The following is a 23,333-nucleotide window of genomic DNA, read 5'->3' on the forward strand; positions in this document are numbered from 1 at the left end:
CAGCCAGTGTTTGATAAATGAGGGAGGGACATGGTCGAGGAAGATGAGACCCTCCTGGGCTTGTGGAACATTGTCCCATGGAAGAAGGGATGGATTTAGTCTCCATTCTCCAGGTCTAGTGCCTCAGGCACATGTGCAGGTTGGCCCTGCCCTGCGGTCATCTGCGAGGCTCCTGTGCCCCTTTGTCTAGTGGCTTTGGCCCCCTAAACGGTGCGTGTGATGTTATAACTGTTGTGTGTATCGTCCATGTGCTGGGGAAGAGTGTCTGTGGGTTTTGCCAAATTCCTGATGGCGAGAGGGACTCTGAACAAATTAGGAATCAGTGCCCTCCACCATGAGCTGCTAGAGACCAGCCCTGGTGGGCTCACCAAGCCTGATGCCATTCAGATGTGTGGACACCAATGCTCTTCTGGAATAGAAGCAAACCAAAGGCAAGTCAAGGGAGAAGAGAGACCAGCAGGCAAACTGGGGCCTGAGCAGGAGGGGGTGACACTCCTCCTAGTGGGCCCACCACTAGAACAGCCCTTTAAGAGGTGAAACTGCCATCCTGCCATCCAGGTGAGTGAGTGACAGACACCCCAGGCTTGACACCATCTTTACCAGGTGTGGGCAACTCTGCTTCAACGTAGAGGATGTGTTGCTTGATCACCTGAAAAACTTTCATCAAACCGCACATGTAACAGCATGAAGAGGCTATTGGAGCACCAGCCCTGCCCTCAAAACCATCCTGCCTTAGGAGTTTCATGCTGATGTGGACATTCTGAGCCAACGATTGAAGTTTAATAGAGGAGTTTCTATGTAGCCTACAATGAAAAGTCGGGAGTCCTGCTGTGGCCGAAGGAATCCTCCTCCACGCTCTTGAACATCGCAGTCAAATAAGGCCAGGGCATGGCCCGGGAGCCCTCACAGCTGAAGGAGCAGCCTCGATTGAAAAAAAAAAAAAAAAGATGCTTTAAAAAGGAGGGGAAAAAAAGACGTTTCTTTATTAAGCAGCTGCAGCTACATTTATTTTGTAATGGAAATAAATGAGTGTGCCCAGCACCTTTGAAAGAGAAATTTGAGGTGAGACTATTTAAGAATGGAGTGAATCTTCACGGTACGGGTGTCCACTGTGCTGAGAAAGATTCCTGGCACCTTCTGAGATGAGCATTGTGAATTCTTCAGACTCAGGGTCACAAGGTGCTGCTCCCCCATCCCACCCCTGAGGGTTAAAAGCTAGGGGACATTGATTTTTTCATTTATTTTTAGTGAAAAGTTGTAGTAAGTGTCACAGAGTCAGATGCCCCTGGGCCAGGCAGGTTGGCGAGCAGAGCTAGTGACACGAGGTGAGGCCCTTCCGGGGGACATCTCTGCTAAGCCCCAGCTCATGGTTGGCATCAGGATGCCAATTGTTTTTAAGAGAACTGAGAAAGCCAGATTTTTATGTGGCAACTCAGTTTTCAAGTGACGAATTCAGAGCTGTGAAAAAATACCTCGCGTGGTGGCTCATGTCTGTAATCCCAAGACTTTTGAAGCCAAGATAGGAGGATCGCTTAAGCTCAGGAGTTCAAGACTAGCCCGGGCAACATGGTGAAACCATGTCTCAAAAACAAAAATACAAAAATTAGCCAGGCATGGTGGCACGCACCTGTAGTCCCAGCTCCTCAGGAGGCTGCGGTGGGAGGATCGCCTGAGCCCAGGAAGTCAAGGATTCAGTGAGCCAAGATCACGGCACTGCACTCCAGTCTAGGTGACAGAGCGAGACCCTGTCTCAAAAAAATAAAATTTAAAAAAAATCTCGTGAGCAACGTGTCCATCCACCAGCTGACGCTGGCCTGTGCATCTGCAACTCACACCCTCCAATTTAAACATTTTTATCTTTCAGTTCAAGTCTCTTCAAAATATCCCTCTTCAACATGGCCCCTTCAAACTGCTGTGGCTGGTGGGCCCTGGCATGGGAGGCACGTGTGGAAGGAACAAGATGTGGACACAGGATGGGAGGACCTCTGTTAGTCCCAGGCCGGAGGCCTCTCACTTCTCCTGGACAGTTGCCTGTCTCCCTGCACCTGACCCGACCTGCTTCTGCCCAGAAAGTCTGGGCCGTGACCACAGATGCTGCCCCTCAAGGCAGTCTTCTCTGTTGGAACCTGTAAGCCCCACACTCTGAATGTTGGGGGAGACAAAGGGAGGGTCTTGATGTGTCTGACCCAGGGGACTGCAAAGCTTTTATCCCCAAATCCTTGTCTCCAGGTTCCTCCCCTCAACCAGAACTATGGAATCCCTCCTTCCTTCCTTCCTGGTCCCTCAAGCCAACAGGCTAAGGGCACAAGGGGCGAACCCAGGACTGAACTAGCCACCGGCCCTTAGGATGCTGGTCACCCACAGACAGGAGGAGGTAGGGCCTTGCCTGGGTTTCTTCTGCCAGGGTCAGCTCTCCACTTCAGAACACACAAAGCTGGGGCCTCCAATCCCTCTACAGCCACAGCAGCCATCGGGGCTCTGGGCGGATGCAGTTAGCAAGAGATATTTATAAATCAGATGTTTGTAAAGCCCGTGTGTCTACACTGGAGCCTCCTGGAGTCATGTTCTTGGGCCAAGTTTGTCCTGGGCTGCTCTAGAGAGCCCACCTACTCCCTTTCCCAAGGGTGAGGAGAAGCCAGCCCAGACCGAGGGCTTCTAGCCCTGGGCAGGGGCCCAGCAGTTGCACTGGACACAAGGTGAAGGCCAGTGAGCACTTTCCTTCCAGGGAAAGGTCCCAGGGGATGGGCTCTCCAGGGCCATGCAGAGAAACAGCTGAGGCTTTCCAGCTCCAGGCAGCTGGTTCTGGGGATGTGGCTGCAGCCAAAGTGAAACCTTGGGGAGGTGTTTGGTGCAGCAAAGGACAGGAAAATTATTTCAGGCATTTGTGGGCTGTCTGCCCTGAGCTCCCTGGGCACAGCAGGGCACAATTATTTCTTCTGAGCCTGGGTCACTGATGACCCATCAAACCTCTCCCAGAAACAAGTCCCCAGAGCTTCTTCCTCCTTTCTTTCCTAGCCTTATTAAAACAAAACAAAATAATCTCATTTTACACTATTGTAAATAGAACCGTGATTTGTTTCATAATTTGCATAGCCAATGTCATGTACTGAAGATAATTCTATTATGTTTCCAACGCAGTTTTCACTTCCGGGGAAAGCTGGGGTTGCATATGGCCCCACCCTGGCTTTTTCTTCCCTCCGCCACCCTGTTACATTTGTGATGACAATGAACAATGAGGACACAGAATTTCAGGAGTTCACAATTTAGTTTTTATTTGAACCCAGGTTGCTTGGCGCTGCCTGCTACAGGACCCCTGGACAGACACTGGCCATCCTCTGACTTGCAGACCGGCCAGTTGTCAGTTGGAGAAGCGCAGCAGCTCCTCATCCCCTGTGGACACAGAGAGACTCAGGGAGGGGTCTGTGGGCAGGGACACTCAGGGGAGGGAAGGCAGCTGTTGCCTGGGGCCAGTAACCTCTGCTTGCTGATGATTTATCTCCAAAGGGCATTCCACGAAATGATCAGCTTTTTTTTTCCTCTTCTGGTTTACCGCAGGTGCCATTTTCCAGTGGGAAAATCAAGGCACCAGCATCTTGAATGGTTGCTGTTCCCTGGAATGCTATTACTGTCATCATTGTATCGTTGTCGTCATTAGTAGTAGCAGTTGCTGTTAGCTGAGTACTAACTCCGCGTCAGGTACTGGGAAGGCTGGGAGGCAGGTGCTTTGTCCCATTTTACAAGAGAATACTGACACTCAGATTGGCACTTGCTCAATGTTGCAGGCGCAGAATTAGAACCCAGCTCTGCACCACTCCTCAGTCAGCCCTGCATACCCTCTGCCAGTGCCTGGCTAGTACCTCCCCAAGGCCCAAATCCAGCTGGGGTAAGGCCCCAGGCTCGGCCCCATTTCAGAGGGTAGATGGGCTGCACAACAGAGTCCAGAACTCAGCTCTCCAAACCCCTACTCCTCCCAGGGCTCTCCCACCTCGACTCCAACAGCCCCTCAGCCCAGCCTGGCACCCTGCAGGGCTGCCTACCATCACCAGGGACACCGCAGTACTCTCTGCACTCCTTCTCAGAGTAGAACTTGTTCCCGTTGCCCTGGCAGCCCCCGTAGGTGAAGAGGACGCACTTTCCCTTGACAGCATCAAATGCCCAGAGTTGGATGAAGGCTCGGCAGGGGCCCCGGACTATGGGGAGATTGCAGGCCGCTGTGGAGTGGAGAGAGGCATGGAACATGAGAAACCCTGTGACTGCTGATCAGACATACATGAGACTGCGGAGCCAGAGGGCCCTGCTCATCTAGAACACCTCATCCCTTTTTGACAGATGGGGAAACTGAGGCCCACAGAAAGAAAATGATTTGCCCGAGGTCCTCCACATCCAAAGGTGGAATTCCTATGATTTCAGGAAACTGCCTGGAGTTCTGCCACTGGAATGCCCTATCTTAGCTACCTTTCCAATTCACAGGTGGTTTACTGGAGGAACAGGGTCCTGAGGGTGCAGAGTGCACAGGGGTGGGGGCCCGCACTCACCCACAGTTCGGCAGGTCTGCAGACACTCCTTCTCTGTCATGAAGTTGTTACCATTGCCCATGCAGCCGCCATACTGGAAAGTCTCACAGGCCATGGACGTGCCATTATAGAAATACCTGCTGGTCATTCCCATGCAGGGACCGGCCGAGTGGCCCAGCTGGCAGGAATCTAGGGAGGGGCAGACCAGCAGCACTGACCAAGTGTTGACTGTGTACCCATTATCAGGCTGGGCACTTGATATGTGCCATCTTATTTAAGTTTCACTAAAAGGATTATCAACTCTTTTTAGATAAGCCAACTGACTCTCAGAGAGGTGAAGTAACTTGCCCAGGATCACATAGAGCTAAGATTCAAAACCCTGTCTCCAAAACCAATGCCCGTTCCACTCCATGTCATGGGGAGTTACCAGTGAACCACAGGCCCACTGTCCCCCTGTATTGGTCTTGTCTGCCCCCAAACTCTAATAGTAGTTGATAACATATTCACCAGCACCCACACTCGCCAGCCTGATCTTTTCACCAAGTCCCACCCACCCTGCCTTTGCTCCCATTGTTCCTTGCCCCCTGGAATGCCACCCTCCATAAAACTTTACCTGGATGCCTGGACACTGCGTGACTTCCCCTTTCTCCATGAAGTCCTGATCCCTTCACCCCACCAACCTCTCAGCTCCCCCAGCCCTTTAGCTGACCCTTCCTTTTGGGTCCATCACCTTCGCCCTTGGATGCCTCCCCCACTAGACCAGAAGTTCCAAAATGACACAAGTGGTCTATATGATCCCAGTGCCCAGCACAGGGGCTGGGGCAGAGCAGGGTTCAGTGTTTGCTGATTGAGTTGGAGAGGAAGTTGTTCATGAACACTGTCAACTGCACAAAGCATTCCCATGTCCCTCCCCAACTTGCTTCTACAAAAGCCCTGATGTTCAGCCCCACAGGCTATTATCCCATAATATGGATGAGGAAACCAAGGCTAGGAGGCCACACAGTCATACAGACAGGGCAAGAACCAGCTTCTCATCATGGAGCTGACAGATCTCAAGCTCAGGACCATGCTTCTTGCTCCTCTCTCTGCCCCCACAACCCCTGGCAGAGTGCAGAGTACTTGATTTGCCTTTTCTCAGTCTAGCCCTTGAGTCTCTAACAGATAAAGAGACTGCAGTGATAAGAGCAGCCAGCGTGAGTCAACTGTCGGCCCTTCCTTTCTGGAGTATGGCGGGGGGGGTGGGGGGCGATGAAAAGGCAGGTGCTCATTACCTTCTTTCTTGGTGACATCAGTTACCAGTCTCCCACCCCCTGATCCTTCCTCTTCTTGGGGTAGCACAGCCCTCCGGGCTCTCTGCAGGGGAGAGAAAGAGAAGAAGCAGTTGCAGACCCCTTACCATTATTGTCTCCTGTAACCCTGGAATATATACATGAACAACTTGCTTTGGGAATCAGGGTGTAGGTAGGAACACAGCTCCTAGACTAGTTAAAGGACTGCTTTCCCAAAAGTATCAACCTGAATTCCTGAATGGGCATCAGAGGACAGATTTCTGATCTGAAGTGAAATTCAAAACCATGAAGTATGACAACAGCCCCATATCCAACTTCCAGTTGAAGTGCCTAAAGGAATATAGTAATGAAGAAAGGGTATCTCCCAGAGTTGGAAACCAGGGGAGAGCAGCACCCTCACACTAAAGATGTGAAGGCATTGGTGCACAGCAGAGCACAGGTGCAACTGGTTTACAGGAAGTGCTGACCAGATCATCATCAGCTGCTTGCAGAAAAAAAAAAAAAAAATTCCAGAGAGAAAGAAGGGACCCTGGAACTGATCCTAACTCCTTATTGTGGTGGTGGGGACTGCAGAGCAGGGCAGGTTGCCAAAGCTGTCAAGAGGGCCTCTGGGTGTACAGTCCCTGAGGCAGGATCCCAAGGCAATTATAGAAGAGATGAGCAGGAAACTGCTGGCCAGTAGGCAGTAGCCCTGCCCACAGGTGAGACCTGGAACTTGAGAAGGTAGCTGTAGTAATCTCAAAATTTCTCATCACCTTTTCAGGGGCAACAGAACACTGTGAAAACTGTCAGGGACTTTCTCTGTCTTCCAGACCAGTCTTAAGCTGGTGGCATATAGGCTTTCCTTGATGAGGATAGAGAAATGGAGAAAAGTCGTGGGACAAGTTAAAAACTGCAGCTGCCAGAATTGGGTTGGGCTGAAGAAATACCCTCACTAAATGGGAGATATTCTGGATCTTCTGGAATTCAGGTTGATGGCAGTAAGAAACAGAAGAACACTTAAACCTTCCCTGAAATTCAAGATGATATGCATCCAAAAAACAAAACCAACCAAACAAAAAAAGATGGCATACATTCGTATAACAGGAGCCTACAGTGATGGAAATGAGTATGTGAAAGTAGAAAATTGTTGAACATTAAAATGATGTTGAATTTAACCACACCATAGAGATGATAAAGTGCAGTTTCTATGCTATGGGAAATAAACCCACATAATAGGATTTCCAGGAGAGAAAATCAATACAGAAATAATAAAAGAAAACTTTTTTTGAGTTGAAGAAAGATTCGAGTTGCCCAATTAGAGGGAAAAGGGGAATCCGGCAAAATTAGTGAAGAGCTCCTTCTTGGACATTCCTAGGGACAAAGAATAAAGAGCCTGGTGGCCTTCAGAGTAAATGACAGCATTTAATGACAGAAGCCCCAGAGCAATATCTGAGGGTTTTAAGAGGGAAAAGATTGTAACCCTGGGATCCTGCACTCATCCAAACCACTGGCCGTATGATAAAACCACAGAAAGACATTCTCAGCCTTGCAAGGATTTAGACATTTGCCACCCATGTATCTTTCCTGAAAAAATTACTTGTAGACATAGTCCCACCAATTGAGAAGGGAATCTAAATGCCAGAAATTAAAGATGTAATGGCAAAGAAATAATGATAAGGTATGAAGCCAATAAAATATAGAGTTAAATAATAAATAATTGCTAACATGGTTACGTGATTTACTGGAAATATTTAGAAACAATTCTTTTAAAAAAATAAAGGTAGAAAATGTAAACAATTTCCGATCATATCCACAAAAACAGGTATGGGGAAAAATCTGAAAGGATAATCATGGTGAGAAACAGGGGAAATAGAAGTGTGCTGTATTTCACTCTTTTGCAAGGGGAGTCATTAGCTGTGGTTTCATTCTTGACATTGATAAAGAAATACAGATTTACTTGACATCTGAATTAAAATAGCAAATTGAAACTCTCTTCTAGCGTTCTCCCCCCAAAACCTAGTATTTAGCCAAAAAAATGAGTTTAAAAGCATAACCCCAGTCCCCAAATTGTCATCAGTATCACTCAAAGAAAGGAGTCCCACTTAAAGCCAAAAACTTTAAAACTGGCAACCAGGGAAAAAAACACAAGACATTTTGGAACTGAATAGAATGGCTCAGCTGTGCCCTCCAACCTCCAGGCCTGGTATGTCATCAGATTTATAATTTTTCCTAATACTTCTAAACCCAGAAGGAGAAAACGGAGGGGCACTCCATCCCTTTCCTTTCCTGACAGAGGAGTAGTGAAAATGCCTTTTGGAGAGAAAGGAGTAAAAAGCAAAAATGGAGTTCATGGAATGGGAAGAATAGCAGTAAAAGTTCCAGGGCTATGCAATTGAGTGCTCCAGGACACGTTGCTGTGGGATGGATTATATCACACCAGCCCCCCGCCTCCAGGGATAATGGGCCCCATCCAGAACATTCAGCAGTCCTTCCAAACAGAAGCAGAGGAAGGATGTTATGGATTGAACTGTGTCCCCCAAAATTCATATACTGGGGTCCTAACCCCCCAGAACCTCAGAATGTAACCTTATTTGGAAATTGGATTGTTCAGATGCAACAAATTAAGACGAGATTATTAGGCCGGACCCTAATCCGATATGAGTGGTGTCCTTATAAACAGGGGCGATTCGCACACATAGAGAACTCCCTGTGAAGATAAAGGCAGGAATTGGGATGATGCTTTTAACAAGCCAGGGAACACCAAAGACTGCCAGCAAACCACCAGAGGCCACAGGAGAGGCACGGCAGTTTCTCGAAGCCCGCAGAAGGAACCAACCCTACCAGCAACTTGATCTTGGATTTCTGGCCTCCAGAACTGTGAGACAGCGCATCAGTGTTGTTTAACTCCCCATTTGTGGTTCTCTGTTATGGCAGCCCCAGGAAACACACAGATGGTACTCAGACACGCACGTGCACCTCGGGGCAGCTCCTCACCCCACCGCCACCCCCACCATTTCCTTGGACTCTTACACTAAAGTAGGATGGGGCTGGGGGGAGGTGGGAGTGGGCTCAAATTTATTGGGAAGAGGGCCAAGGAGTAAATGGCACTTCCCACTGTACCAGAACAAACAGAAAATCTGCATAAAGCTGACTAAGAAGGAGCAAGATGAAGAGAAATGGTACAGAAACTACCCAAACCCACTTCAGAAGTGAATAAAAAAATAACCTGAATAAGAGAAAGAGCCTGACTGTGGTGGACACTTTCATAAACTGCTTGGATTCCCCTCAGCAATGGATGTACTTCCTCAGTCGCCGACAGTGCTGCTGTCAGACAGCTCCCAGGGGTCAGCCTGGGGACTGTGGCAGCTAAAGGAGTCATCTCACCCAAGGTCATGCCCACCTCCCAGACTGATCAACACGGGGGTATTAGGACTCAGCCCCTTTGCAGCATCTTGGGACATCTCTGAAGTGTCAGAGGTCCCTGTGGTATTGGCTGAGGCATTGTAACTGCATCGCAGCTGGACTGCTTCCTCTGCCCAATCTTGCCTTCATGCCTTCTCCCCTACAGGTGTTGGTCCTGGGGAACCCAACCTGTGACACTAGAAGAAAACAGAACTCAAGAAACAGAAGGAAATTCCTCAATGCCTTCAAGCTATAGAATTACTTAATTAGAACATGCATTTATGCGCACGTGTGTGTGTGTGTGTGTGTGTGTGTGTGTGTGTGTAAAGATGGGGGCTTGCTATGTTTCCCAGGCTGGTCTTGAACTCCTGGCCTCAAGCAATCCTCCTGCCTCAGCCTCCCAGAGTGCTAGGATTACAGGCATGAGCAAAAACAACAGAATAAGATGAAAAGAAGAAATCTGAGCCTACAGAAACAAATTGAGAACCAAAACAACATCAATTCAGAGCCAGTGAATAAATTAGAAATAGAAATAGCAAGAAACAGAATGAAATGATTGTCTGCAGAAGGCAATGACTGCTAAAAATGCAATGAATGTCGTAGAAGAGAGACTGGTAATAATCCCAGTGAATGCAGATGGAAAAGACAAAGACATGAAAGCAACTGGGGAGAAACTAGTAGATGTGGAAGGCAAAGATGCTCCCAGGTGCTAAAACAAGCGTTCCCGAGGTAGCAAAACCCAACAAAGGGAATGGAAGATAAACTCAATGATATCAAGAGAGATATCCCTCAAACACAGAAGAAATATAATCTGTACATGAAAAGAGAACATTGAATTCCAGGATGCATTATTATTATTATTATTATTATTATTATTATTATTATTATTTTGAGACGGAGTTTTGCTCTGTCACCCAGGCTGGAGTGCAGTGGTGCGATGTCAGCTCACTGCAACCTCTGCCTCCCCGGTTCAAGCGATTCTCCTGCCTCAGCCTTCCGAGTAGCTGGGACTACAGGCATGCGCCACCACACCCAGCTAATTTTTGCATTTTTATACAGGCGTGACCCACCATACCTGGCCCAGGATGTATTTTTTTAAATACAGACAAGATCTCACTGTTGCCCAGGCTAGAGTGCAGTGGCACAATCATAGCTCACTGTAACCTCGAACTCCTGCTGGGCTCAAGTAATACTCCCTCCTTAGCCTCCCGAGTTGCTGGGACTACAAGTGCCACCCACCGAGCTGGCTAATTTAAAAAACAAATAAAAAAACAAACACTTTTTGTAGAGATGGAATCTCACTATGTTGCTCAGACTGGTCTCAAACTCCTGACCTCAAGTGATCCTCCTGCCTCAGCCTCCCAAAGAGATGAGATTACAGGAATGAGCCACTGCGCCCAACCCCCAACAAATTTTTATACCGAATTTTCAACATCAAGACAGGTTTTGTTAAGATGTTGATTTTAATGATAAAGTTTTCCCAGGCATCTGAACAGAAGAAACAAATTGCCTACAAAGAGAAGAAATATCACACGGGTCTCGGGCTTTTTCCTAGCGATAATCAGCGCTTGAGAACAATGGAGTAACATATGCAAAGTTCTAAGGGAAGAAACACACGACCTGAGATTGTTGCAAACAAGCAAAATGGCATCAAACGTGAAGGAAACTGACAGACCTTCTCAAACATGGGAGAATTCATGGACTGAAACACTCATGAACCCTCCTCAAAAACACCACCTGGCAAAGAAATGGCACTAATTAAGAGAATAATAGGAATAAATAACTCAGGAACAGAGAAGCTGTGGTTATATTCCCTAAAGGTAAGAACAGAATCCACTAAAATAGAGAACTACTCCTAAAAGATGGGATTATGGAGACAGAGAAGACGGGAATGGTATCGATCTAGACAATGAAAAAGACAGAAGAAAGAAGAGTTGCCACAGAGTTTCACTCTCAAAGAGAGTGCTCCTGTCTTTCAAATCACGGAGACAATAAATATACTCTTTAAAAATATACAGTGATGGCAGCCTCTTAAATGTCTTTTTACCACCTTGACGTTAGAAGAATCTTTAGGACATAAATCCTCTTGTGAATAAATATTTATTTGAAGTTCAAGAACTCCACTTCAGTTTCCTTAAGAAAAAATTCAGAAGGCCAGGCACAGTGGCTCACGCCTGTAATCCCAGCACTTCGGGAGACGAAAGTGGGTGGATTTCCTGAGGTCAAGAGTTCGAGACCAGCCTGGCCAACATGGCAAAACCCTGTCTCTACTAAAAAAAATAAAATAAAATAAAAATTAGCCAGGCATGGTGGTGGGCACCTGTAATCCCAGCTACTCAGGAGGTTGAGGTAAGAGAATCACTTGAACCTAGGAGGCAGAGGTTGAAGTGAGCCAAGATCATGCCACTGCACTCCAGCCTGGGTGACAGAGTGGGACTCTGTCTCAATTAAACAAAACATTCAAATAAAACCACAATTAATGCTTTTAAAAATTAGAAATAGCACTTGCAACATAATCACACTTAATAACAGTGTATCTAAATTTGATCATCCATTTGTCCTTTTTTCTGTAAGTCCTTTTATCCATATGTGTGGCAAGATTCCAGAAACTGTGTGACTGCTGATAGTTTTGAGGTGGTGAGATTAAAAAAAAAAAAAACTTTTACTTATCTTTATACTTTTCTACATTCCTTTAATTCTTCATAATGACCATTTATTAGTTTTGTAAGATCAATAGTCATTTTCTTTTAAAATATAGGAACAAATACCTAATGTGTTAACTGTTAATTCTACATAGGAACAAGGACATTTGGTCTTTTTGTGGGGGGTTTATAGTTTTGCAATTTTCAAGAATATTTTTCTAAATAAACATATATATTCATAGATATACACACATAGATATACGCACACATATACCCATGTACATACATACATCGGTAGAATAGGATATATGATTTTCCAAATAATCAGAGAAAAGAGAATGAAGAACGTGTAATCAATATGGCAAAATGCAGGAAAATAAAAGGGAAGCGTAAGAAAGCCCCCAAAATCAGAAGGCAACATAGGAAAAGAGATGGTTTGAGAAGCTGCTTGTTCTCAGGTTTGCTGATTTTTAGGAACATCAATTGATTTATTTTCATGGACTGAATATCATTATTTCATTATTATTACTATTTCATTATTGAGTGTTTTACTTCTTTTAGACAGTTTTAGGCACTGTGCTAAGGACTTTTCTATATGTCATTAAATTCTACCACAAGCCTGGAAGGTAAGTGTAATTATCCCGTTTCGAAGATGAGAAAAGTGAGGTCCAGACAGATTGGCAACTAGCCCAGGTGGCAGAATCAAGATGGAGCCCCAGTGAGTCTGACTTCAACACTCATGCCCATCACTGCCTCCTCTCAACCCCTCCCCATGACTCTGCCTCCCTCTGCAGCAGGATCAAGTGTGCACCATGCCTGGGGCAGAGTGGGGTGGGAAGGGGTGGGATGGGGTCGGGGGATCAGGCACTCACCGGGATTAAGATTGGCTCTGGTTCCTGCTCCCCAGGGACACATTCACCTAGGCCACAGAGCAGGAGAGAGGAGTGAATAAGAGGACCAGGCTCAGGGGCCATCCTAGACCCAGATTTGTTTCTTTGGTGAGCATCGTGCTGGGAACTTGTCATGCCTTAGTCCACTTCATGAATGGTCCTGCCTCCGTGGCTTGCTCAAGGCCATTCACTGGAAAAGCAACGGACTGGTGACTGAACCATCATTACCATCTGTCCACCCCACCCCACCCCACTAGCATCATTTTATCGGCTTCATGGCAAGAATAGCAAGAGCTAACACTGAGCATTTATGAGCACAGTGCTATTGTGCTTATATTGCATTGCCTTTTACAGCAACTTCTAAGGAAGGTGTATTATGCCTAATATACAGATGAGGGAAATGAGGCCCTGAGAGGTTGACTAGCCAGAGGCCACACAGTTAAGTTTGAATCCAGGTGCTCTTGATGGCAGCAGTGGGCCATCCGGAGTGTCCGCTGCCATCACACTAGCTGCAGCAGGGAGGCACGAGGGTCTGTTACTCCAGACCGTGGCCCCATGTTGCCATTCTCGCCCACCATCATTGCAGAGAGGTCGTGGGGAGGAGGCTGACAGTCCCCGGATCCCACCTCTGGGAGCCCCTGGAGCCTGCCACCCTGGGGGCCGTCACAGTGGGGCTGGGCTCAGTCACCTGCCAGCAGGGGAGCAATACAATTGGGCAGAGAGGGCCCCTGGGGCAGAGCTGGGCCCAGGGCATTGCTGCACTTGCACACAGAGCACAGGGCTGGGCCTGGGGTGTGGAGCTGCGGCTATGCTTCGGGGGCCTGGGGCAGGAAATGGGAGTGGCGCCCACTTCAGGGACCCAGCCAGTGGTGCGGCCACCAGGCCCACCCCACTGAGGGCACCGGGTTCCTATGCCTCGGGAGGAGGCTCTGTGTGAAGCCACTAGGGGCCATGTCCCCAGGGTCCACCCCACATTGGGGTGACCGCCAAGCCTGACACTCTGGATGGCTGGGCCTGGGGCCTACAATCCACTCCTGGAGGCACCTTTTAGGCAGGGCTGCGAGCCAGGCAAGGGGAGCCTCAGGCCACCCCTGAGTGCTGTGGCCATGGAGGAAGCTTGTCACGATGTCACCCCAGCCCTAGACACCGGTCTGGGCCCACCAACAGCCCCTGCCCCAGGCTGCAAGGGGGTGCGGCTGGGGCTGCACACCCCATTGAGTTGGTGAGAGCTGGGCACAAGTGGGAGCCCTGCCCCTTCTGAGTTGGTGGGGCAGGAGCTCCCCGAGTGCAGCAGCAGCTGCGCTGCTGTGGCTGTGGACCCAGGCATGTCTGCACTCTCAGAGGCCCAGGAAGGTCCCCTGCCCACCGCAGACTCTAGGATGACTGCTCCCACTGCCTGGCTTCTCCCTGCTGTTGGTGCCTGCTTTATCTTGGAGCAAGATCAGGTCTGAGCCAGGGTGCTGCTGAAGCCTGGACAGGTGTGCACACGCTCAGGGCAGTGCTGACATGCCAGCTCCCGGTTGCCTCAGCCCCCTCCAGACTTTGGATGTCAACAAGCATGAGAGGGAGGCCAAGTGGGGGCTGATGGCAGCTGGCACTGGCCTGGAGGCGCCCCTTGGTATGAATAGCCTGGGTGCCATGAATAGCAGCAGAAGGCAGACAGGCTCCTGAGTGGAAGGAAGCTGGTCCCCGGTGAAGCCCCACCTTCAAGCTGGGAAGGGCCTGAAGCCTGGGGGCTGGGCCACCAGTCCCATGAACCAGATGGGGAACTTGTGGTGCTTTTCCCTGGGCCTACCCATGGCTGCCCATGGGCCAGTCAGTACAAACTTGCACGCAGAGCGCCCATAGAAATCCCAGACTCAGCCAGACTTGAGGAAAGGACAGAGATGAAAACCCCAGGCTCAGCCAGATTCAAAGAGAGGACAGAGAGACAAGGGGAGACAATGGGATGACCTGCCTGCAGAGAGGAGACACCCACTCTAGGGCCTCCTCTCTGCTGAGAGCTGCAGCCTCAGCAGATGACCTGCCTGCAGAGAGGAGCTTCCCATTCCCGGGTCTCTGCTCTGCTAGGAGCTGAACACTCATCAGAACGCCCTGGCTGCAGAAAGGAGCTGCCCACGCAGGTCCCCTCCAAGCTGTTCTGTTGCTCAGTAAAGCTCCCCTTCATCTCGCTCACCCTACATTTGTCTGCATACCTCATTCTTTCTGGTCACAGGACAAGAGCTTAGGACCCATCAAATGGCAAGGCTAACTGTAACACAAACAGGGCTGAAACATGCCCCTTGCTCACCACATTGCAGGTGAAGAGAAGGAGAGAAAAGCTGTGGTCCTTTGGGGAGCCCAGACCTGGGAGCTCCCCGAGCCAGGACTCTGACTCCCTCTTTGGGGCCCTGCAGTTCCTGGCATCTCCAAGCTTCCAGGCACCACTCCATTCCCTGGTGCCAGCTGAGAAATCTGCTTGTGGTACACCTGGTCCAGCCACACCCTTACAGAGTGCTGGCACCCATGCCAGCACCTGGAGCTGCCCACCCCATGGCAGCAGCCAGCATGTCTGACTACAGTGGCTAGACCCCACGCTCACTCATACACGCCTTGCCGCTTCATGCCTGAGTCACAGTCTTCCTTGGAGGTGTGGGATCCAGGCCAGTAGCATGAGCCAAGCATAGCATAATCTACCAGGCCAAGTGGGTGGAACAAGCCCAGCAGACCCAAGCAAAACTCAGGCAAAGGCACCACCAGCCACAGAGGTTTACAGCCAGAAAAGCAATGCCCCAAAGATCCCGTAACACTCTGATTCCTGAGCCCATCCTCTTAGTCCCAAAACTGTTTGCCTCCTAAGAGGTATCTATGGATTCTGGCTACAACCTCCCTGAGACACATGGCCGTAGAATGAACACTGAATGGGTTCTAGTCTAAGCTCTGCTAGGAATAAGCTGTGAGACTTGGAGCAAATCCATTGGCTTCCCGATTCACTACAGAGGGGAGGCTGTGGCCCCTCTTTATCTCAGAGGATTATAGTAAGGACCCAGGGGCTGGGATGGTCTCTGGGGCCCACAAGGGATGAAGAGGGGACAGGATATTGAGGTGGGGGGTTGCTATGTACCTCGATCAGCCATGGTGAAGATGGAGTCCTCAGGGATGCCCACACCCTGGGCAACCACTCTGAAGTCCTGCAGGAGAGTTTCCCTCAGCTGCGGCTTCCGCCCTGCAAGGAGAAAGCACAGGAGACACCTAGAACCACCAGGTGCCTGGAGTGGAAGGGCCTGAAATGATTTTGCCCAGTGATTTTCCCTTATGGAAAATTTGAAAACTATTGATGCAGTTGAATCTATTCGATACACTTAGGGAAAGACAGGCTCCCAAGAGGAAGAAGGGCCTGCCTAGGTTCCCACCCAGGTCTCCTGAGTCCCCACGGAGGACTCTTCCCCCCCTTTTTTTTTTTTTTTTTTTTTTTTGAGACGGAGTCTCCCTCTGTCACCCAGGCTGGAGTGCAGTGGTGCGATCTCGGCTCACTGCAAGCTCCGCCTCCCGTGTTGACGCCATTCTCCTGCCTCAGCCTCCCGAATAGCTGGGACCACAGGCGCCCGCCACCATGCCCAGCTAGTTTTTTTGTATTTTTACAAAATACAGGATTTTACCGTGTTAGCCAGGATGGTCTCGATCTTGATCCCTTTTTTTTTTTTTTTTTTTGAGACAGGGTCTTGCTCTGTTGCCCAGGCTGAAATGCAGTGGCCCAATCATGGCTCACTGCAGCCTCAAATTCCTGGGCTCAAGTGACCCTCCTGCCTGAGCCTCCTGAGTAGCTGGAACTGCAGGCACATGCACTATGCCCAGCTAATTCTTTAATTTTTCGTAGAGATGCAGTCTCAGTATATTGCCCAAGGTGGTCTCAAACTCCTGGCCTCAAGCAATCCTCTTGCCTTGGCCTCCCAAAGTGTTGGGATTACAGGTGTGAGCCACAGCCCCCAGCCCCCACTGGTTCTTTTAAGGGCCTGGAGGCTGTGTAATTCTCTGGGCCTGGAATTTTAGAGATCAAAAAAAGGGAATTTCACCTCCTCCGGGGAGACTCAATGATTGTACCTTTCTCCAAACTGGAGTTTTGTCAGAAAGAAAAAGCACAACTCCCTGCCGTTACCAACTCCACTGTCCATAAATCAATGTCCTCCCACCCTTAACTCCAATGGGCACATCTAGTAATAAGCCATTACCGTAGAGCTTGGCAGTAATGGTGGGTCCATGACGGCGGCTGAATTTCTTGGTCAGGAAAATGGCATACTCATCATAGTTGGTGTGGACCACATAGGACTCCATGGTTATGTTCCATTCTGTATGGGAGGTGCAGGCAGACCAAAGGGATCAGTAGTCAGAAGACTATTCTAGCTGGAGGTCTGTCACCTGTTTACTCACACGTCATCTCCTCATCCATCCATCTATCCACCCGTGCCTTCCATATCTCCATTTATCAATTCATCCATATTCAGTCTCTCCCTATTCACCCATCTATATCCTCCATGTACTCACATTAATTCATCCACCATCACTCAATCCATCTATCCTCTCCATACATCAATCCATCTCCCTTCCTTCCTTCTTTCCTTCCTTCCTTCTTTCCCTTATCACTCCATCAATTTACCTATTAGGCAACTGACTGATTGACTCATTTATCCTTTACATATATTCAGTTACCAATCATTTCTTCTTTCATCCATCTATCCAGCCAAACATTCATAAGTTCAGCCCTAACACAATTGTTTGGCACATAGAGCATATTCAATAAACATTGTCTGAACTAACAAATAAATTCATGTCCAAATTCCTCTCTCACTTTGCATCATGCCCACTGTACATAGTAGATGCTTACTAAATTTTTATCAACTGATAGGAGGTGCCTACGAAAACATGAAGGCTGGTGAAATCAGCACCATCACCCTACTCCGGGCATGGGCACCAGGGGGGCAGGGAAGGAGAGAGAGAAGGGGAGGAGGAGAGGAGGAGAAGGAGGAGGAAGAGGAGGAGTTGTTTGGGGGAAGGCTAGATGACATCTCAGCTAAATGGGAGGAACGGTTACAGAGGCAGGGGGAGCTGAGGACATCAAGGTATTTTGAAGCAAAGGAGAGAGTGTGCATGTCTTCCACTCCACTTACTGGATTTGTGATAGAGAAACTTCCCGTCAGCATCTGTTTTCTCATAAGCTCCAGACATCTCCTCACAAACACCTTTCCTAGAAATGAACAAATCAAAAGGAAGGTCACTCCCGGTAGAGATCATCCTCCTGACACTCAACCCTCCTGCAGGGCTGTTTCCAAATGCCTTGGTTTTGGGGAGTCTTTTTGTTTGTGTGGTTTTGTTTGCTTTCTAATTTGGAAATGAACATCTCCAAATGTCTTATTTAATCCTCACACTAGCCCTGAGAGACTCCCATTTTCCATATGACGGAGGGACAGAGAAAAAGAAACCAATCCGTGCCATCCTCCTGGCAAAGCCAGCACTGAAACCGCCTTCCTTAATCAAATCTACACATTATACTGACGCAGGAGGAGCTGGAGTGATGAATTCCTGCACTCATCCATGTATTGTTCTGTGCCTCTCTTGCCCCAGTTTTCTCATTTATAAAATGGGGATCAAGATAGTTTCTACCTCACATGGTTAGTGTGAGGATCAACTGACACATATGTAAAGAACTTGGAGGAAGCACTACATATGTATTAGCTATTATTGCTACAATGAGCACTATTTATCCAATGGACACTTATTGGGCAGCACCTATGTGGCAAGCCCCGTGCTACATGCCAGGGATACATAAGAGCACAAAACAGACCCCATCCCCTGGGGTTCCTGGAGCTTGCAATTGAGTGGGTCAGGTAGGCAGGCGAGAGGCAGATGCAGTCAGTGGGAGAAGTACCACATGGGGGGATGTGTGAGGTGCTCTTCCGGCACAAAGAAGGGCAGGTAACCTGAACCTGGGTGTCTGGGAGGGTTTCCTGGAGGAGGTGACATGAAGCCTGAGTTCCGAAGAATCCACAGGAATTAATTAGCCCAGGGAAGTGAGGAGAAGTGCTCCCAGTAAAAGGAACGTCAGGCGCAAGGACCTGGAGGCGTGAGAGTTCCAGAACCGAAAGAAGGTCCACATGGGTAGACTCAGAGTACACGGCAGAGTGTGTGGCAGGGAGTTCTGGGTTCTGGGAGGGCCCTGGAAAGCCACATCAAGGGTTTGAATCTTACTCCCAGGGCAGTGGGGAGTCATGGAAGGGTCTCGAGCAGATTTGAGTTTTCAAAAGGTCTTTCTGGCTATTGGGTGAAGAGTGGATGGGGTGGAAGGGTGGAGATCAGAGGTGGGGAAAGAGTAGAGAGGTTGTGGCAGACAAGCAGGAAAGAAAGACAGGTGGCTTGGACCAGGGTGGTGGCAGTGGAGAGGGGAGAAGTGAGCAGGTTGGGGGGATTTAGGAGGACAATGGGCAGGACTTGATGATGGGTGACAGGGGAGAGAGGAGCCCAGTTCCCAGGTTGGGCCCCTGGGGAGTTGAAGTGCCCACACTGGGCTAAGGAATGCCCAAGGGGGAGGAGCAGTTTGCAGAACAGGCACAGTGCTGGGACACACTGCCCTCAAGGAATAGATAGGACACCTGAAAAGGGAGGTCCTGGTGGAGGAGAGTAGAGGGATCTGGGGTTCGGCAGGTAGGTCCTGGCTGGAAGCAGACATCTGCAACTTCCCAGGATGGACGGGGCTGGGAAGGTTGTGGGTCTCTTGGTCTCTCTCAGCTTTCTGGCCCCACCCCAATGCTCACCGCCAACGAGTGCTGGTCATGCTGATCTCCGCCTCTGTAGCGCCTTCTCCCAGCACCAGCGTGCTCACTGTCATCCTGTCCATGATCTTCTTCAGCCAGGGGCAGGTGGAACCGATGGCCAGGTTGTACCACTTCCCATAGATCTAGGAGGCAGGCGAGCTCTGGGGGTCTGCACCAGTCTCAGATCTCAAAGCAGACCTGGCTGACATCTGCTCCCTGCCCTCCACCACCTCCTCCTCTTCCCCCTCCTCCTCCTCCTCCTTCTTCTCCTTCTCCTCGAGATGACTTATCCTTTTAAGGGATAATGTCTTATGACTAATCAGAGGCCACACACCTTCAAGGGAGGACAGATCCCTAAGAGTGGAGTTCCAGGCATCACAGCGAGCCCAGAGAAGCAGGTGTGCAACTGGGGTCCCAACCTGCCCTGCAGAAGGGCTTACTCTATCGAGATGTGGGATCTGTCCATAGCTTCATCAACCACTGCTCCCCAAGAGCTGGAGTCCTGTCTTTTACTCTTCCAGTGATGGGGTAGCCCCACCTCGCAAGGCAGCCCACAACCCCACGTTAGGAAGTATTTCAGAAGTGTGATGAACATGATGGGGTCATTCAGGACAGGCCTGCTGCCTCTTCCTCCTGAAAGCGCACAGGACAGCTGAAGGAGCCCTCAGGCTCTTCAGAACAGGTCAATGTGCCCCACGTCCTTTGTGTCCCAGACTGCCACAGGGACCTGCTTCTCATTGCCCCTCTGCCACGACCTTTCCTTATCCCTAAAAGTAAACAAAACTCACACGACACCACAGCTAGAAGGTTCTGACACCCTTTATACAGACATGGAGACTGAACCGAAGGTGGGCAAGGGTCTGCTCAAAGCCACCCCGGGATTTAGGGTAGAGTGGGGGTTGGAAGACAGCTCTGGCACTCCACACTGGCAGGAGAGTGTCCTGCCCCAGTCCAGGTCTCTCCGTGTGCCCAAGCCTCTGAATGTCCCCCAACCCCATTCTCTGTCCTGCTCCACCTCTTCCCATAAGCCCCACATGCCCAACCCGAAAGCTGCTGGCCACATGTCCACCCTGTGCCACCCCAGGTGTCTGTCCGCAGTCAGGCCGGATGTGGCAGGGGATGCAGGAAGAGCTAAGGGAAAGATGCCACAGGGAGAGGGGATTCACTAGAGAAGGAAGGGCTGGGAGTGGGGTGGGCAGAGAGGTCTGGGCAAAGCTGGGTGCCTGCACGGGGGCTGCAGAGTAGTGGCAGGCAGGACAAAGCCTTCTTTGGAGTGGGTTCCCATTAACACAAGGATTCCCCTTGGAGCCCACGAGGACAGTGCAGAAGGTGAGGATGTTTGACTCATAGAATGTCAGCCAAGAGGCCCACAGAATGGCAGGGGATAGAGCTGTACCTTCAAAGGATCCCATAATCCCAGATGATCTGAGTAGAAGCCTGAGACCCCGAGACAGGCAGCACTTGCTCAGCAGGGCCCATCTGCCTGGAGTCCCCATCACCACAGCCACCCCACCACATCCACCCCACCACAGACAGCGGCAGCCTCACCCGAGAGACGTTGAAGTTTTCCTGCACTTGGATGTTGTCGGGCGGCGTCGGCACAGGGCCGGCGCTCACTGCCAGGCAGGCACTCAGCAGCAAGAGCAGGGCCCCGAGGCTCCTCATGGCTCTAGGCTCCTCTGCCTTGGTGTATCCCACAGGCTCGGTCTAGCAACAGAAGGGCCACTGCCTCCCTGCCCAGGGTAGCTGTGAACTGAGGCTGGGGAAGGGGCCTGTGGCTTGTCGGTGACCTCAGTGTTTGCCCTGCTCGGCTGGGGCCAATTACAGCCCCAAGGCCAGCTCCGATCGATCCCTGTAGCCTGGCTGGGGTCAACAGTACCAAGAGGCCGGGATGGCTGCTTCAGAAGAGGCATTGGCCAAGCAATAGGGCCCTGGGGCACCAGGGTTGGGCTCCGCCCCCCCAAAAGTCCCCCTCAGATTCCCTACCTGTCACTGGGGTCATGCGAGGATGGGGAGTGACCTGGCCTTTCTGCTGAGTCATACCATCTGGACCTCACAGCCCTGTGAGCCAGCAGGTCAAGGCTGATTGGGCCCATTTCTCACAGGAAAAAACTGAGGCCCAAGGAGAAGAAGTGGCTTGCCAGAGACCTCAGGGAAGTCTATGGGCAGAGCCAAGCCCAGAATCCAGGTATCCTGTCCCCAGATTTCCTTCTCCAGCCCCCCAGGCTTGTCCTAGCCTTTGCAAATAATAGAGACATTAAGAATGATGACTGTTATGAGCTTCCATTCACTAAGCACCTGCTCTGTGCTGGCTGTGGCTGTGTACCAGGCACTTTACACGTGCCACGGGCTTCCAGTGAATCCCCACAACAAGCTTATGAAGTAGGCGCTATTTGTCCCCTTAACAGACAGAGGAGTTGAGTCTCCAAGAGTGAAGAGACTTGCCCAGAATCCCTCAGCCGGGAGTGGAGTAGCTGGGAAAGGCGCGGTTGAGACCATGGACGTGGGAGCCAAGCAGCCTACAGTGGCACACACTGCTGTGTGACCTTGGGCAAGTCACTTTGCCTCTCAGTGCCTTGGTTTCCTCATCTGTAAATGGGGATAATAATAGCTCCTAGCTCCTAGCATTGTTGAGTGGGCACCTGCAATGCGCTAGGACAGTACCCAGCATAGAATAAGAGCTGAGTGTTTGTGGCAGGTTGAACAGTACCCCCTCCAAAATCCATGTGCATCCCAAACTGCAGAAGGAACCTGATTCGCAGATGTGATTAGTTAGATGAGATTGAACTGGATGACAGGGGTTCTAAATCCAATGACTGGTATCTTTATAAAAGAATGGCAAGGGAGACTCAGACACAGGGACACAGAGAGAAGCATAAGGAAGATGTGCCGTGAAGCCGGAGGCAGAGGTGGGAGGGATGCAGCTACAAGTCAAAGATCACCACGGATTGATGGCAGCCACCAAAAGCTAGCAAAAGGCAAGGAAGGACTTTTCCCCAGAGCCTTCAAAGGGAACGTGGCTCTGCTGAAAACTTGGACTGAGGTGTCTGACCTCCAGTGCTGGGAGAAGACATATTTCGTAGCAGCCCTAGGAAACTAATATGGTAGTTATTAAACTTAAGGTTTTATTTATTTATTTATTTATTTATTTATTTATTTATTTATTTTTATTATTATTTTTTTGAGACGGAGTTTCACTCTTGTCATCCAGGCTGGAGTGCAGTGGTGCAATCTCAGCTTACTGCAACCTCCGCCTTCTGGACTCAAGCAATTCTTGTGCCTCAGCCTCCCAAGTAGCTGAGATTACAGGTGCCCGCCACCACACCCGGCTAATTTTTGTATTTTTAGTAGAGACAGGGTTTCATCATGTTGGCCAGGATGGTCTCTAACTCCTGACCTTGGGTAATCCGCTCTCCTCAGCCTCCCAAAGTGCTGGGATTACAGGCGTGAGCCACTGCGCCCAGCCTACATTTAAGATTTTAAATGAGAACTTTTTAAAACCCAGGTCAGTTGTCTGTGTGCTCACACTCTTGCCAGCAATACCACAGGCCTCTCTATTAATTTCCCTTCTCCAGTGGTCAAAGCTACTGTCCTTACTTCCTCCCTGCTCTTGGCCTGGAACATTCCATACTCTCAGCCACCTCTCTGCTAGAGCTGGGAATGACCCCTTCAGGCAGGCAGTCCCAAGAATAAGACCCCTGCTCATGTGAGAATCGAAGGATTCCCCCATGTAGTCAGTGCAGAAACAAATGGTGCATCATGTCTCTTCTGGAACGTTCAGTCAGTAGATCCCTCTTTCACTGGTATCCAGAACAAGCGTGCTTCTATT

The 23,333-nt window shown here is 49.8% G+C and overlaps 1 protein-coding gene across 1 annotated transcript; it reads right to left on the minus strand.

The window, feature by feature from the left end:
• Positions 1-3,246: 3,246 nt before the first annotated feature.
• On the minus strand, positions 3,247-21,422 carry AMBP (alpha-1-microglobulin/bikunin precursor). The gene is made up of 10 exons (XM_003911329.4): positions 21,053-21,422; positions 19,505-19,647; positions 17,864-17,940; positions 16,928-17,044; positions 15,823-15,924; positions 12,702-12,748; positions 5,786-5,867; positions 4,536-4,703; positions 4,038-4,211; positions 3,247-3,390 (listed from the first exon to the last, which is right to left on the minus strand). Exons 1-10 carry the CDS (start codon positions 21,167-21,169, stop codon positions 3,359-3,361), a joined length of 1,059 nt encoding a protein of 352 aa, XP_003911378.2. The 5' UTR covers positions 21,170-21,422; the 3' UTR covers positions 3,247-3,358.
• Between the last annotated feature and the right edge of the window lie 1,911 nt (positions 21,423-23,333).

This window comes from Papio anubis, chromosome 13 (genome assembly GCF_008728515.1).
Source record: "Papio anubis isolate 15944 chromosome 13, Panubis1.0, whole genome shotgun sequence".
Taxonomy (NCBI): domain Eukaryota; kingdom Metazoa; phylum Chordata; class Mammalia; order Primates; family Cercopithecidae; genus Papio; species Papio anubis.

Coding starts and splice junctions, on each gene's coding strand:
- AMBP (XM_003911329.4), bottom strand. CDS start 21,169: ATGAGGAGCCTCGGGGCCCTGCTCTTGCTGCTGAGTGCCTGCCTGGCA. Junction 19,648..21,052: donor AAAACTTCAACGTCTCTCGG/GTGAGGCTGCCG, acceptor CCTGCCTCCTAG/ATCTATGGGAAGTGGTACAA. Junction 4,212..4,535: donor GCAGACCTGCCGAACTGTGG/GTGAGTGCGGGC, acceptor TCCACTCCACAG/CGGCCTGCAATCTCCCCATA.